This window comes from Asterias amurensis, chromosome 21, assembly GCF_032118995.1.
Source record: "Asterias amurensis chromosome 21, ASM3211899v1".
NCBI classification, from domain to species: Eukaryota; Metazoa; Echinodermata; class Asteroidea; order Forcipulatida; family Asteriidae; genus Asterias; species Asterias amurensis.
The window spans coordinates 11,080,193-11,097,778 of record NC_092668.1 but is presented as its reverse complement, the minus strand read 5'-3'; the positions used below and the strand labels follow the sequence as shown (position 1 = coordinate 11,097,778).

At 38.5% G+C, this 17,586-nt stretch overlaps 1 protein-coding gene across 1 annotated transcript in view; it reads left to right on the top strand.

Annotated features, from left to right (window-relative positions):
- Positions 1-17,586, top strand: part of LOC139953325 (protein phosphatase 3 catalytic subunit alpha-like) — a 92,691-nt gene that overhangs the window by 34,117 nt on the left and 40,988 nt on the right. Inside the window, exons 2-3 of the mRNA XM_071952823.1 lie at positions 2,920-3,120; positions 4,867-4,991. Coding sequence (XP_071808924.1) covers positions 2,920-3,120; positions 4,867-4,991 — 326 coding nt within the window. The remainder of the gene's footprint in view (positions 1-2,919; positions 3,121-4,866; positions 4,992-17,586) is intronic.

Genomic DNA, 17,586 nt, shown 5'->3' with positions numbered 1-17,586 from the left:
GTTGGCATAAATCTGTGTGCCGACATGGTAGTCCTCTTTATATGAGAAGGACATGATCTCTAATAAAATATTTACAGTTTTGATCATAGTAAATACTTCATGAAGCACCTGACTGCCTAGTGGGTGTGTCAAGCCCTGTTTCTGATTGTGTGTGTTGATGGGTGGATGTTTGGAACCAAGTGAATCCGTAGCTCAACCCCACCCACTGGGTACAAAAGCCCTTAGACCTCCCACAAGGGGGATTACCTGTACTTTGTGTGTCCCAGGACCTGATCCCATTCAGGTGAAGTGTGTGAAGATATCTGTCTTTTTGTTTACTCTTTGTGACTTGTTGTCCTTGGAGAGCTCTTGTATTCCTGAAAACTGGTCACAGGGTGAACATAGAGGGCTCTCTGTTTTTGGTGAAGGAAAGGGCCCATGTGGCCTGCCGGCAAACCAAAAGCAGTCCCAAATCTGTCAAAATCCAACTGCAGGTTTTGTTTGATTCTGTTGGACTGAGGACTGCACTTAGTAAACTTATAAATGCTTTACATGGTATCATACCACCATATTCAGAGTATAACAGTTTGTGTGCTGAGTTACCGTGATGTGTTCAATGTTGCTAGAGATGGTCATATTTATTGGCAATAAAAACTTACTTTGTTTTGAAGTACAGCAGCATTTGATATAAAGCGTTTTTTGGAGGAGTAATGTGGTTATGAAAAAAGGATAACGTCAAGTATTTGACTCTGAGAAGAGTTTCTATCAGAAACGTTTCTCAGATTGTGTATTTCAATTTCAAAGTGTATTTCTATGTAGACATATCTGCTCCAGATTTACGGCAAAATCTCAAAAATGCGACCACCTTTTGAAATGAAATTATCACAGGTTAGTTTTAATGTAAACATTTAACTACAATGTAGGATCAAAACAATCGTAAACAGTTCCACAATTCAAAGGTATACGTTCCCTTTAATTTTCCCAGTTACTTTCACACCAAGTTGTCTGTTGACTTAATCACTCAAGGTCACTCAGAGCTGCGAACTCCGCCTGATTCTTTTAATGTTCCTAAGAACGGTTTGAAAAGCTCCCTAACGATTGAAACTGTCCCTCCAGTATGTTGAATTATTTAATTATAATTATCTCCCTGATTGTTGTTTAAAATAAATCTCCCTGATTGCAAGCTGCAAATGGTGGCAGCTGTGGACCAGTTACAGTAACATTCTGTTATGACTTATAAATACATTTTGGCTCGGGGTCAAAAGTAGTTCAGGGTTTAAAATCAATTTTAAAGGCACTATACATCTTTGGTAGTTCTCAAAGACCAGTATTCTCACTTAGTGTATCTCGATGTATACATCAAATAACAATTGGTCATCGAAGTTGCAAGAAAATAATGTAAGAAGAAATACCCTTGTTGCATAAATTTGTGTGCTTTCAGATGCCTGAGAAAGGCTAAAGGCCTGAAGTCTTTGTCAAACATTTTAGTGAGAAACTACCTCATTCTCAAAAACTAAGTTACTTTAGAGAGAGTCATTTCTCAGAATGTTTTACACTATCAATAGCTCTCCATTGCTCATGACCAAGTGAGTTATTTATTCTAATATATATTACCATATATGTCCAGTGCCTTAAAAACATAAAAAGACAACTGCTAGCACACAGATAAATTGGCGGTGTTCTTGATTATTTCCAAAGTCCGGAATTAGTTTCATTTTTAACCAGAGTAGAGAGACTGACAATCCTGTATTGCTTTCCGATTTGCCGTGTTGCGAATACAATTACACTTTTGATGATGGTCTGTTAATAGCTCGCTGGGGAGCGGACCGATACCGAGAGTTGTGTGAAATCGGAGGTTGATCCATGCTGAATTATTAAACAATCAAATTGAAACCGTTTTGCTGATAAGTTTTGTTTCGCTGTAGGCTAAAGGTCTTTATCTGCCGGCTGCTAAAAAGATGAAAAATGTTTCGCTGAGTTCCGAGAAGTATGGATTATTGTATCAATTTTGTTCAATACTGTAAAATCTGAGGATCTACATCTCTTACCTAGATTGTTTTTGTTTAATAGTAGAAGGGAAGTACATTGGTGTGTAGGTGTAAGGGGAAATTCCTTTTTTCTCTCTCGGAGCTTCCGTTTGTAGTGCAGTCGGGATCGGAAGATTGAATTATTGTTGATAAAGATATTTGTCTGTATTTTCATTTAGAGAAAAATATTGTCACAATTGATCAATAACCTGATTGAATGTTTCTAAATAAAAATCAACATTCAGGGAAAAAATCACTTGGCATGAGTGTCCTTGGGCGAGAACACAAGTTCTGGTGTTGTGACAATTTCGGTTCAGGCCCCCCACAGGACGCTTGCGTATTCGTGCAAGACACTTTACCATAAATTGGGTGTGGTGCCCTGTGTAAGACTCGTTATACAAATCTATGTTTTCCTCATAGAGGTGCCCCTTACCTGAGGGAACTGCTTGCCCTTCCAAGAGGGAAGGTCAAGGACTGTGTACCTGAAAATATTGGAATAATTTGTCTATTTTAGTTTTGGTTTTTACCCATACACCGATGTGTGTTAGCACTTTGTCTATGTTAGTATTATAAAGACACTTCCTGGTAAGAAAATCAGGCGCGGAATTTGAGAGGGCAATTTTTTTTCGCAAAGGGCACTTCCATTGGAAAATCTTAAAGTCTGTGGGGAAGATTTAATGGGGTACCAAGGCCAAGATAAGGGCAACAGTGGCCACGGCCCCGGTGAAATTCCACGGCTGAAAAATGTCTTGGTTATTTACCCAGGAACCCTTTCAAGTTTTGTAACATCCTGCGCAGAATCCTGTCAAAATATCATCTTCACATTCGTCCCGCGTTCGTGAGTTACAAGCTACCTGGGAATTACATAAACCTCACTCTCACAATTTTTTACCTCTTCTCTTTTCCTTAACAGGCGTACCGTATCCTCCGTCACGGAGGTTGCCAATGAAAGAAGTGTTCGATGCCCAGGGGCTGCCACGACCAGATGTCTTAAAGCAACATTTTGTGTTAGAGGGTCGCTTACAAGAAGATGTAGCACTTAAAATAATCAACAAGGGTGCGGAATTACTAAGGAGAGAGTCCACAATGCTAGAAATAGAGGCTCCAGTAACAGGTTGGTATATCAAGGGATTAGAAATTTCAGTATTCTAGTTTTTCATTTTTTTTTTAGGGATGGGAAATTTCTGGCCTGAGCATCATCAAAATTCTGGAACTAACTCAAAACTGATTCCCCTTACAAAAAAGTTTGACTTAAAATGTGATGTCATCGCACGCTTTTGGATGTTGACAGAAAAATTGCACCTGAATTGAAGGGTATCAAACACAGTGGCTTTTTACACTGTTTTAGCGCGAGGTTGAACTTGCAATGTTTTTTTCCCACACTTTCATATCGTCTCTCTCTATTGGAAAATGAGTGGATCACATAACTGAGTTTGACCTCGGATCCCCTCCTTAAGAAAATAGTGGGTTTTCATCCAAGTGTTCTGTGTTTACTGCTCTGACAAAATGACCTTTTGTAAAGCTACAATAACAAGGTTCTTTTCAAACAGATAACCTTCAGGAGCTTCTTCTTTTTTCAGAATCAAATTTTGATTATTTCTGTTTTCCTAGCTGACAGGGCTAAGGGCTAGGAATAATCTGAGGGGGAGGGGAAGACCATAGCCAAGCCCTTGTTTGTTTTGCCACAGTGACCCTTTCTTTTGGCTGTAGTGTCCTTAAGATTTCATCTTTAATTTTGTTGATGTTCGAAAGGAAGGCTAAGGAGATGCCTCATTCCTTGTGGGACTGAAAATTCCAGTTCGATTCACCACTTTTCCAACCTAACCCTCTGGAATTGTACGGTTGACTGGCAGTGTCTTTGAGCGCTGCTGCTGTCCCCACACCATGGCAGACAAATTTTCTCCAAGGTTGTTCTATTTTTAGTCACAAGACCTGCTGTCCTGTATGTCACAATTAGATAACCGAGGGGAAAATGCCCTGGACTATAGGAGTGTGGCGTTTTTTTCCTGACAGTGATGTGTTTTTTTCTCTGACTGTATGCCTGAAGGCAAACTTGCTGATACAGCCCGTGTTCTTTTTGGAGGTTGATTTGGGCAAACAGACCATCAGGCTTACAAATTTGCTTAGCACAAACAGTTTTTTTTATTCCAAGAGATAGGCTACCAGCTAACACTTTATGCTATTTATATTGCTGACTGGTTGCCCTGACTAAGCATTGTAAACTTTTGAAACAATTGATTCAGCTAAGCATTGATATGAAATATGTAAAGAGCCAATTTAATAGAGCTGCTTCAGCAGACTATAGCGCTTAAAAATGTTCTGCTAAGCAGAAATATAAAGCAGGATGCCAGTCACAGTGGGTACATGTGTCAGTATTTAGCCTTATTCTGGTTAGCAGAATTTTGTTGTGCTGAGGTTCCTTTTATGCTTAAGCAGCTCAATGAAATTTTGCCAAGCCGCCTTGTGACATCAGGGCCCAATTTCATGGCTCTGCTTAGCGCCAAACTATATGACTTACCTGCAAGCACAGATCTTTTGCACTAGTTGTGTAAGTGCAGAATGCATGGTAACGTGGAGTACGCACACGCACAAGCTTACCCTTGAAATGCGCTGGACTTAACTGCTTTTGCAAGTGCCGATTCTTTGCTTACAGATAAGCAGAGCTATGCAACAGGGCCTAGTCGTCTCCACCTTGGTCGTCAAACAAGAGCTTTATAGAGCTCTTCTTCCTTTTTTGAACTCAATTTTATGTTGCCCTTCCTTTTACGAGGTTCTGTGCTTCTAAGTAGAGTGCTTTGCAGTAATACCTTGTTTTATTGTTATAATTATGTTGGGTTCTTCCTTGTCTCTCGTTTTCCAGTATGTGGGGACATTCACGGCCAATTCTACGACTTAATGAAGCTATTTGAAGTGGGCGGCAATCCTGCGTCAACTCGCTATTTGTTCCTAGGAGACTATGTCGATAGAGGATATTTTAGTATAGAGGTAAGTTCAAGTCAATTCTAGTCAACATTTTGTTCATACCACTCTTCTCAAGATATAACGTAAACAAAATATTAGGCCTCCATAGATTATAAGCAAAATAATAAGCGATGGAGGGAAAATAGTTATTCCTGATAAACCAAAACAAAAAGAGTTTGAGGCTGTCAGATTAAGCCACAGGCTTGTAGAAGACAGCCTCTCAGACAAACTACAAACAAGGAGACAAGACAAACAGGTAACAAGAAATATCTACAAAACAAAGGTTGCTATGAAAGAATCTAAATGTATTAGCCCTGCTAGGTTATTTCCTAGCAGGGCCCATTTTCATAGCGCTGCTTAGCGGCCGATTTTTTGCTAACTGTGAGATTTCTATTTCATAGCGCTGCTAACCGTAAGCACACGCAAAGGCATGCTAACCTTCCGGTGCTTACTGCACGAAAATAAATGACGTTACAATGCAAATCCACGGTAAACACGCAATATTGCTGCCAAATTTTTTTTTGCTAACCTGTGAAATACGCTAAGGCTTAAGCAAAGTTTTCTGCCACAGTAAGCACGCAAATTTGCTTACCGTTAAGCAGAGCTGTGAAATTTGGCCCTGGGCTAAAGCAAATGGCTGATGACACAATGTAAGAGCACGACTGACTAGAAAAGAGAGCCACACATTTATGTATGCCACAAGTTAAATTTGAAAGTAGCAAAGTAGTGTTGTTTGACCATCCATGATCAAATGTTGTTTTGCAAAGGAGGAATTTCCCTGCAAATAAGATTGGGGTAGTGTTGTTTGACTAGGGATAAATGTTGTTATGCAAAAGAGGAATTTCTATGCTAAATAATCGTGGGAATTGAATGGAAATATTTCAAGTAAGGATACACGAAGCTTGTTTTCATTTGCAAGATATTAACATCTTATGAAAAGAACAAGTCTCCAAAAACTGGGGGCACTCACAGTTGCTTTTGCGTTGGTGCCCTCTGCAAGCTTTCAATACAAACTAACATTTTCGTCATAGAAGTGCCCCTTATCAGAGGTAATTTTGCTGTGCCCTTAAAAAGTGAAGGCCAAGTCCTGAAATAATGATAAGAGGAAAAGAAACACACAAATTTGGTTTCAATTCCTCTTAGCACAAAGCTTAGAAGCACCTCTTTTATACATGGTTTCATTGATTGTATACAATGCTGTATTCAAACCATGTTGTGCTCTGTATGCACAACTGTCTACAATGTATGTTCAGCCTCTTTCGTTCCTACAAATTGGGTACGGGAGTTGGGATTCGCTTTTCTGTTGACGTCACCAACTGGGAAGATGTAAGGCAATTAGCTGTCGCAGTACGGCTGCAGCATGTTGAAATACAGATGCTGGCACAGACTCTAAAATTCCATTGAGGTCGTAATGTTTTAGCCCGTCGCATTGGAGTTTCTTGTATTCAACGACAAGTTCGGAATTATTTCAAAGCACACAAATTGAAACGCTGTTATGAGAGGACTTGAGAAACCCAAAACGAGTGCATCACAAACTGAATTTGACCTCTGAAAGTATTGAATACAATTTAGTTAAACTGACGCGACGTTGCAAAGTCAAAGATGAATAAACCTGAAAAAGTACTCTGGCAAAGACAAAGTTGAATTGCACATGAAGAAAACCCCCCAAAATATCGCAAAGTCCAAGTTGAATTGCACATGAACATATTGCGATGTGTAACTCTCTTAAAAGCTTCAGTGTATTTTATTGCAGTAACCAGTAGGATATAAATGGAGAGCTCCTCAGTTCATGATACGTGAAAATGATTCCAATTCTGGTTTCAAAATCCCCAAATGGCACTTTCGATTTTCTGGAAGTTTTTATTTTTATATTTTTTTATATATTTTTTTTATACATACACATAAAGAGGCTACCAGGGCCCCAGGCTATACATTTTGGTCTGCTTATAAAAGCAGGAATGTTGCTTAACAATTGTCTACTTGGCAGAAATGAGCAGGTTACCAGTCACAAATTGTACATAATGACAAATTATTTTGACTGGTAACTTCATTCTGATAAGCATATTTTTTGATATTTTTTATACTTAAATAGCTCTAAGAAATTTGGCACTAGTCTACTGGAAAGTCGATTGAGTTCGTTTTTTAAATCAAATTCTAACAATACTCTACCCAGGGTGTGAGTGTACTGTAGATAAAGGTCAGAGACCTGGCATTGCTAGATTGGTATATATTTATTCCCGACACCTTAGCGTAGGCGGAGGTTGATGGTGATGAACTCGGTGGGAGTATCGCTTGAGAATGACCCCACTACTTCTGTCCTCCTTTATGGTTGGTCCATTTTGATGTGGCAGTCATCACATTAACGGGATCCTCATGATAATTTTTATAATTATGAATTATAAAACTATCTGTTTTCGGTGTTGAAATGCTCGTTGTCAAATCTTGTTTTTTACATGGCTGGCGCCAGGCATCTTAGTTAAAGGTCAGCAGCTGCCGGAATATCAGTAAATCTAGGGGAATGTTTTTTTTAGGACTTCATGTCCAGGACTAGAAGAGCCATTTGTATCATTTGTAGAATCATATTGTGTGTGTGTAATGATTCGTCCATAACCCCCCCCCCCAAAAAAAAATCTCTGTACGACTACTTGTTTTCTAAATAAATGCTGATTTGCCATGGAAGAGCCGTGCCGCAACAATGCGGTGACTCTCCAGCTTTCCATCATGGTACCATCACATTATTCCCTAATCCTTTTATTCTCTCCTGGAAGCATTTTTATTGCATAACATGTACTTTTAGTATTCAATACTGAAACATGCTGGTGGAAACTTGCAGTATAAATATTATGTGTACACTTTTATTATGTGTAAATATTATGTAAGAGAAAGTATACTTTGAAAATGTCAATCATGGGAAACATCAATATTTGTTGGATTGCTTTTAAAGGCAGTGGACACTGTTGGTAATTACTAAAAATATTTATTAACATAAAACCTTACTTGGTAACGAGTAATAGGGAGAGGTTGATAGTACAAAACATTATGAGAACAGCTCCCTCTAAAGTGAAGTAGGTTGAGAAAGAAGTAATTTTCCACGAATTAGATTTCGAGACCTCAGATTTAGAAGTTGAGGTCTCGATATCAACCATCTGAAAGCACACAGCTTTGTGTGATAGGGTTGTTTTTCCTTTTATTATTATCTCGCAACTTCAATGACCAATTTAGCTCAAATTTTCACGGGTTTGTTATTTTGTGCATATGTTGAGATACACCAAGAGAGAAGGCTGGTCTTCGACAAATTACCAATAGTGTTCAGTGTCTTTAAATTTATTCAATGCTTTCACTTGTGAAAGTTTCAGCTTACTACGGTGTCTACATGTTGAGAAAACAACAAAACTTTCTCACATGGTTTTCACGAAGAACAAATCATGTACCTGTGAAAGAGTAAGCTGCTTTTTAGTATTTTATGCAATGAGATGCTAAGCAAGCATGTCGGGAAACGTTGTTGACACGCAGGTAGAAAGCCTATTGCCATCTTGCTAAAATATAGACCGAGATTGCCTAGAAATAGAAACAATCCTAGGTGGATTGTCCTTATCCCTCCCCCACTCACTCTCTTAATACTCGTTGCAAGAACGACGCCCCACCGGAAGGAACAAAATATCATAATCCATAACAAGTCATTCATCACATTATATGGGATAAGTAGTTACATGTATGCCTCACAAACAGCTTCCTCAATTCTGCCTTCATTTCCGCAACGAGGCCCCTGCTTGATCAAAATTGGAGTTGCAATCCCCTAGATCGGTTTTCATTATGACTGAAATCCGACATAAAACCCTCCCAAGAATAAAAAATGGCCCAAGCCCTAAAATGCATTTTCCTGAATTCCATTAGTGTGGGGGGAAATAAGTTCTCTGTCAGAGCTATGCAAGAAACCTCTGTGTGTGTGTGGGTAATGACTGTGCACTCCATATGGCCAATGTAGAATAAAAACAAGGTGTGTTAACACTGTAGTCCTTAATACATGCAGCTAGATTTTTAGGAATATTATTTTTGTTTAAAAATCTCGTCTTTTATTTCAGGGTTCTAACAAAGTACATCACAAATAGACAATTGTATACAGTGAAAAAGAGAGTCAACATAAAAAAATAGGACTTTTTTTGATAGCACCTTACCCAATTTTATGTTTCCAACTGGCCATGTGAAGTTTTTCACCATTCTGTTACAGGTGCCCTTCTATTAAATACATAAATAAAGAGAAGGGGGGGGGGGGAGGAGAGGGATTTGTCTAGCTCAATGAACAAAATGATGTGGCCAACCTCTAGGTTGCTGTACCAGTGTGAGTAGAATATTAAAAACCTATCATCTGGAGAACGCTTCTCTGTTTTGACAGCACCTTACCATACACTATATTTTCAGTGAAAGTTTCCACCCTACAGTTACAGGAGCCCTCACAAAATAAAAAAAAATGAAGGAGGAAAAAAAAGAGGCAAATGGGGAACAATTTCATCCAGGTCTTTTGCCTAGCGAAACGTTTCGGACGGAATTTTTGTTGTATCCACTGACTAATACTGAGTACCAAATGATGATTTTTGAGTAGCAACCGACACCTTTTGCATATCACTTTGCCCATGCTATACAAGGGATATGGTTCAATAGAGAAGGGTTTGTCTAGTTCAATAATCATAATGATGTGGCCAACCTCTTGGTTGGTGTACCAGACCTTCGTAGTAGACCGTCCAGAGTTCAGCTTGGCTATAATGACTATCTGATGATTTCAAGAATGATCGTTAGACGACAGGGTTTCATGCCCGTCGGCGAGGCTCCATGCAGCACAGCAACACCACACTCGTACATCTAGTTTGTTGGGTACACTTGAACATTCTCATGTAATATTTATCACATGAGAGAGGGAGAGAGAGAGTCGGGACGATTTCAGTAATATTTAATACTACATTTAATTACTCTGAGATGGAAATGTGCTGGGGGTGTGGCTGTTAAAGGTTCTACTGTTTATGAAGATGAAAACTGCCATGAAAAAAACTGGACTATTCCTTGAAATTTTAACTGTATTGCTTCGTTTTTGAAAGGGCAAGGGTCGCAAGGCATTGTTCTCCTAAATTTGTAAATTTCTACTGGAGCTTTTCAATTTCAAGGGCTCCAGGGTGCATTGCGGCAACGGAAGTATCAGTCCTGCCAGAATTATCAAAATGCTTTTAACGGAGATTGGGGAAAGAAAGCTTTGCTTAAAATTGAAATAGCTTCACTAAACATAAAAATTGGATGAACAAATAATAAACCAAGATGTATGTGATTTATTTCTGATGGGCTTGTGTGGTATATCTTTAAGACCATAATAGAATTAGTCTAAGATGAGATAAATCCACTTTCCTCCTTGCTGCTTCTTGAGACGAGGTACCTCTGTGGGGATTATAACATCCCCTGTCTCATGTCATCTCACACCCATCCCTCTTACCAAGGGGGTTGAATCATTCAAGATAAACAGAAAGGGGGTATGGGGGTGTGATTGACTCTACTCATCCATTCCTCTTGATAATGAATGGGAGTAGCATCAATGCTTTAAAGGGATGGGGTAAGGATCGTTTCAGTGTTGGTGCCATGTTCAGTCGTGTTTGCTGGGATACACAATGGTAAAGGGAACAGACTACTTTGTCCTTTCTCTGCATTAGTTTTCAATAATCTTTTTGTTTCAGGCCTGTATGTTTCGTTTTTGAAAGGGCAAGGGCACCAAGGCATTGTCACCTTGGTAAAGGGCATTCTATGAGGAAATTGTCAAATTCTGTTGGAGCATTTCAATATTTTCTGGCAAGAGTATTGTGGAGCTACGTTTTGAGGTATGAGACCAATTTATCTTTTACATATCACCATGTAATGGTTTACATGGTGGTTGTGATGAAAGCGGCCAATCAAACCAGAAATACTTGGGCGAACCCCTTCTATTTTGCATTAAGTGCACTGGGTTCTTTTACGTTCCATTACATTTACACACGGGACTAACAGCTAATTATGTCCCTGTCAAAGGATGCATCAATAATGGTTTAGTGTCTTGCTTAAGGACCTAAGTGTCACACCTAGGGCCCAATTTTATGGCTCTGCTTACCGTAAGCAAGGAAACAGCGCTTACTGAAGCAGGGGATTCTGTTCATAACGTCAAGACTATTTCACGGGTTAGCGGGGAATTATGGCTTCTGCGCTTGTGAACTCAACATTACTCTGCATTCTACGCTTACACAGCTAGTGCAGAACTCGACACTTGCACATTTATAAGCGATGAATGGTGATCATAAGCGCAGAATTTGGCAGTAAGCAGAGCCAAGAGTTTGGGCCCAGGACTCAAACTAACACTTTACTGAACAGAAGCATCAGAGCTAGATTCCGGTGCTCTTATCCACCGCGACGCGCCATTATATCCTGAATTCGTCTGCATGGAGGTCTTTACATTATACTACGACCACGTATCCCTCCATTCGTGCAACAGTTACATGCCGTTTATCCTTTGTCTGTGCCTTTACATAATGACTTCACTTTTATGAATCAATGATGTACAAGGTTGCTAAGTCCGCAGTTCGGCTTAAAAACCATGACGACTGCATTAGCATTGCCCATAAAAAAGATATATGAACACCGTTTATGAGAGCAAAGATTTACAGACTTGTTTTAATTAGTTGCATTCTGTGAACGTTGCTTTTATCTATGGAATGAAGGGCTAGTTTACTTTCCGGAGGGTAATTTGGCTGTCTTTGGAAAGGGATTTAGACAAAAAGATGACGACTGAATATATGATACAATTGAATATGGTGTATTTATTAAGTCTTGGTAATTAGCGAGCATTATATTGTATCCATTTTGCAACAAATTTTGGAGGGTATTTTAACGTTTGTTTGTTAAACAATTTACATTCTTAAAGATCTCAGACATTAACTAAAAACAATTTTTAGATAAAAAGATCATTTGAAATCGTATATAAACTGCCACAAACAAATAACCTGTAATTACACAGAAGACAGGATCTTGGCTGTTGCGCCCCTTCAAATGTGTGCCATAGACTTCAAGTTTTTTTCCAATGGAAGTGCCCTTTGCACAATGAAAATTCCTTGCCCCGTCAAAGATGAAATTCCAGGCCTGCATTAATGGAAGATACATGGTTCTAAAATTGTGATAAATGAAAAGCGTTAACCTTTTTTCACTTGAAGGTTGTTTATGCCAAAGCAAGTTAGCCAACTTGATACGTGTAGGCCCTATGTGGTCCAAAACTACATAATGTTGTTAAATGTTTCAGGTGAAATCAATTACAATATTTCATCTGTGGTGAATTCTTAAATATTTCACCTCGGGTGAATTCAAATGTTTCACCTAAGGGGAATTCAAATGCTTTCCAATTTTTCTATACGAGTCGTCTAACAATAAAATAAAGAAATATGGAGAAATCTCTCTTCGGATTTATCCTTGAGTATGTGAATATCAGGACTGGAAAACAGAAATAAATAAAAACCATACTACAACCACACTTTATAAGGTAAAAATAAACAGAAAGAAGGCACATGTCGTGCCCAAGACAAGCAAATTGTAAATCTGCTGTTGCATGTAATGTCAATCCCATCCAAGGTCTGATGTTAATGTGTTGCTATGGTAACAGGCCCCAACTGCAGTTGAGTGTCGTGCGGGAACATGTACATCATGTATGTGTCATCGGGATTTTTCTGCGTTGTTTTGCGGAGGAAAAGGGAGTGAACGGATTTTCCGAGGCAGCTTGCATTTTTCGCTCTTAATTATTCGTGTCTCAAGGAGGTCATGAACGTCATCGAAGAGGCAGAGAATGAGATTAGAGTGATTCTGATGATATAAGATGCTATGAATGGTGATCCGATCCAATGGTGGTCGTAGAGAGGTGTGACCTTCGACCTTTGCCTGCCGATATAATCCCAGATGTGTGGGAGTGTCGCTGCTTTCACTGCTTCGACATCTTTGTGTGAAAAACAAACAAGTGTTTTGTTTGGTCTCTTTGTGTAAACACTTCTCTCTCAAATCATGGAATAAACCTCACTGTATTTGGACAATCATCTTCACTTGATGTATTCAGGTCCAAAAACCCATTGTGTACGATTAATTTGTTTTCCCATTAAGTGTAGTTTGTGTTTTGGTCTCTGAATTTATTTTGTTTATTTATTGCAAAGCAAATTCGAGTTTATTTTTTTAGATGTTGCACAATAAAAAAAAACCATTATTTATTGTTCTTATAGAATGAATTAGTCTGATTGTACAAATTGTCTTCCAACTTAAATCTGAATTTAAGGTTTTTTCCACATACAAAAAGGAGAAGAGCAATTAATTTAGTAGCCTTAAAGGCAGTGGACACTATTGGTAATTACTCAAAATAATTATTATCATAATACCCTACTTAGTGAGGAGTAAGGGGAGAGGTTGATAGTGTAAAACATTGTGAGAAACAGCTCCCTCTGAAGTGCAAAGTTTTCAAGAAGGAAGTAATTTTTCACGAGTTTAAATTCTAGACCTTGGATTTAGAAATTGAGGTCTCGAAATCAAGCATCTGAAAGCACACAACTTCGTGTGACCATGGTGCGACAAGGGTGTTTTTTTCTTTCATTATTATCTCTCACTTTCGACGACCGATTGAGCTCTTGAATCTTTCACTGGTTTGTTATTTTATGCTTATGTTGAGATACACCAACATTGAAGACTGGTTTTTAAAAATTACTGATAGTGTCCACTGCTTTTAATGTCTCGTAAAAGCCTATCATCTGCTCAGGACGATATAAGGGTCATTAGTTTGTATGTATTTCAGCCATTTGTGCAGCTCTTTCATGTTTTGGAGCCTCTGGTAATTGGATTTTATTGATCAAGAGATATCTTCATTAATAGCATTTGTTTGGCCCCAAAAAAGCGTTTGTATACTAAGTAAAGCATTTAATTGTTGACTTTGATTTTTTTCTCTCAAATTGGTACACATTTTTCCTTTAATATTCTTTTGATGGTTGGAGTGTAAAATTGCAACTAATAACCTATTAGAACTGAGCCAATGATATCATGTCACAGCCCTTATACTAAATAAAATGATCCATCTTTGCCTGGCATCCGACTGGGTGGTAACCTCACCATGTACAATCTCTTGTGCTGAACATTTGACCTTATCATCACTGGTAACCCACAGTCTGCCTATCCATTCATTCATATGCAAGGTACCGCTTTACCGCCCTGGGAACGTATCCTACCTCACGCTGAACCTGTGTTGTTATTTGGATGTCATCTCGACCCATTCAAAATCTACCTGTCACTGGCCATTAATACTTCATCCTTGATAGACTATTACTTACCTCTATCCACTGAGATTGACATTGGGATGTTCCATTCCATCAATAGGGGTGTCTGATAGGGGTCGTGATGGCAGAAATGTGGGTGAGAAATCTGTGTTGGTCGCAAAGAAAGGACTATTTGATGTTACAAAGTATGTTTAAGGTGGAAAAAGAGATTTGATAAAATTTTAAGATTGACATTGGGATGTTCCATTGCATCAATAGGGGTATCAAATAGGGATCATTATGGCAGAAATGTCGGGAAGAAATATCCGATAGTCACGCAGAAGAAAGGACTGTATTACATTTTTATTTGATGTCATGAAAACGGTGAAGTATGTTTACAGGTTAAGAAGTGGAAAAAGAGATTTTATGAAATTTGGATCGCTCCATTAGTTCGAGGAGGGAAAACAGTACCTACTATTCTGATGATTAATTTTGGGAGCCCATGTGCATGAAGTTAATTACAGAAATGAAATATTGACATTTCCAATGAGTGGGTTCATTAATTGATGAATCAATAGAGATTATGTGAGGAAGCAACATCAGGTGTTGTCGTTAGTCGCAAAGTCAAAAAGAAACTGCTCATTCAAAAACAATAATTATTATGCAAGGTTTGTGATTGGTTGGTTTCATTATATAATTGACTTCACACAGTGATCCAGTTACATTAACTTTGCAGGGCTTTCCCCTTGCACAATACCGTATTGGGCTGATACCCACGAGATGTGTGTGCTCATTTCGGCTGTTACGTATAAACAACACACAAATATTTTAGATATAGGTTTTCTCGGTCAAATTCGTAAAATCAGCAGTCAATTTCATTTTCATGCAATCAAATTAAAGCTGTTTTGCCTCTCCAGTTGTTACTGCGTTTCAAATTCAGAATTCGGCCATTCAATTTGTTTTGAGTCAATTTAGCGTATCGTCATTCTTTTTTGTGACACACACACACCTTAAGAAGCGTCTGTGAATTTGAATGCTGCTTCGATGAATTGTTGAATTGAATGACTATTTTGTTAAGTCGAATAACGCAACATTACATTTGACTAATCATAAAACGAAATCGAATGATCCTTTTCAGTTGCATTTGATTTCTAGAATAGCTTGGAGGTTAAATTGGCTGCTCATTCTCTGAAATTGACCGAGAATACCTATTAAATAAAAGTGTTTAGGCAGTTTCCCTTGTGGTTCACAATATTTGGTAAATAAAAGTTAAAAAATTTTGTTTTACTTATTTCACATAAATTACTAAGGCAACACACATGGTAATGCTTTAGGATGCAGATGAGGGGTATAAAAAACCAGGTTAAACACCCATTAGAATTTTTTTCCCGAAGACCTTGTTTTTATCCAGCATTCAAATTTTAAAAAATTGGTTCCAAAATGCCCCGATTATGGAAAATCCTGTGGAGAACCCTACTGCCATGTTGATCAGATTTTCTCACAGGCGATTATGTGTTCGTCAAGAAAACCCTTGCTCTTTGCACGAAGCGAGAGGCAACCTCTTTATGTGCCTCCCAACATCTTCACCAGAAATGTGAAATGTCACTAAATGCCAATGTGCACAATGTTCAAGAAAGAGAAACAAAATGGCTATATCAAGACGATAAAGGTATATTTATAGTGGCCTTTGAATGAGTTCCAATCGAGCATTAATAAATGTCTTATTCACACTGATCACACCTTGGTTTCTATGCATGTGTCATTTTTAGCGGTACACCCTGCCCTCGGTGAAATCTTTTTACGACTTGGCGCAAGCCTGTCATTTTTTCCCCTGCCCTTTGTTGTATATATTTGTGTGCTGTGAGAGCATCAAAAACATATATATTTTTTTAAAGGTGATATACAGGGCGTGACAAAATAGTTGCAGGTAGTTAAGTATTTGTGCGATCAACCATTTATGAAAAAAAACAAACCTGCTTAAATTTAGGCATCATCCGTTGTGGTGAAAATGAGTAAAAATGTTCTCAATTTGGTTGCAAAGAACGAATGCAGCTGTTTTTTAGATACAGTTTTCTGAATTATGACTTAATGTAAGAGAGATATATTTTACAGGAAAAAGGGTTCAAGTATGAACTTCATAATCAATAAAGCTTTCGGACTGAAATTTAACAATGGTGTTATTATCCTATCCGCAATGTACAAGTGAATAATTTAGGGTTGATTAATTTTGGCAAGTCAGTGTCTAACTTTTATGATTATACATTACCTCTATAAATCAATGCACAGAATGCAGTGCTTTACAAGAGCATTGGGAACGATTGAGAACGTCAAATAGACTAATGTATGGAACAGGAAGAAGCAATGTATCGTGGGTTTATTCACCATTATTAACACCATTGTTGCCCACTGGTCCTGACAGCTGCAGTCCTGTCAAATGGTTCCCGGATTAGACGTGGGTAGAGACTGAACGGTTGCATTGAATTATCTTTTAAGCATTATACACGTATAATAAAAAATGATTCAAAGTTGGCGGTTGTTTTGAGAAAGTCGAGTAAGCTCAGCATGTGAGATTTCCTCTTTTTAGCTGATTTCCTTTTTTTCTGGTTTTGATTTTCCTCTTTTTTCTTCACTTTCTGTGTTCAAAAGTATAGGAATATTATTTTATCCTCTTTTTTTCTTGCTCAGTTGTCTCTTTTCCTCTTTTTTTTTTTCATAGATAGTTACTCACATGCCTGAATGTGTACCAGATTAGTAGTCAATATTTTTTCCCCACAAAGATATTTCACAATGAGGTATTGTTATTCAATTGAAAACACAAGACCACCGGGCTTGTTCAGTCCTCAGTTTACCGGCCCGACATTTAAATCTCTGGCACTACAATCACCTGACACTACAATCACTGGCTACAGTGGTCCAGTGTTGATTTTGAGCCCTGTCGTTCTGGCTTGTTGAGGTAAGTTTACCGGCCCGACATTAAAATCACTGGCCACTGGGCTGTGGTCCAGTGTTAATTTCGAGCCCTGTACATTGTAGCTCTGGCTTGTTTAGTCCTCAATTAAGTGACCTGGGTGGATTTCACAAAGAGTTAGGACTAGTCTTATCTCGAGTTAGGACTAGTGACTCATCCTAACTTAGGACTATCCATGCAATTTGTATATCTCCTAGGACTAGTCTTAAGTTAGGACTAGTCCTAACTGTTTGTGAAATCGACCCCCGACACTACAATCACTCACTACAGGCCCGTGGTCCAGTGTTGATTTGAGCCCTGTCAATCTGGCTTGTTGAGGTCAGTTTACTGGCCCGACATTTAAATCGCTGGCCCCGGCCTGCAGTTCAGCACT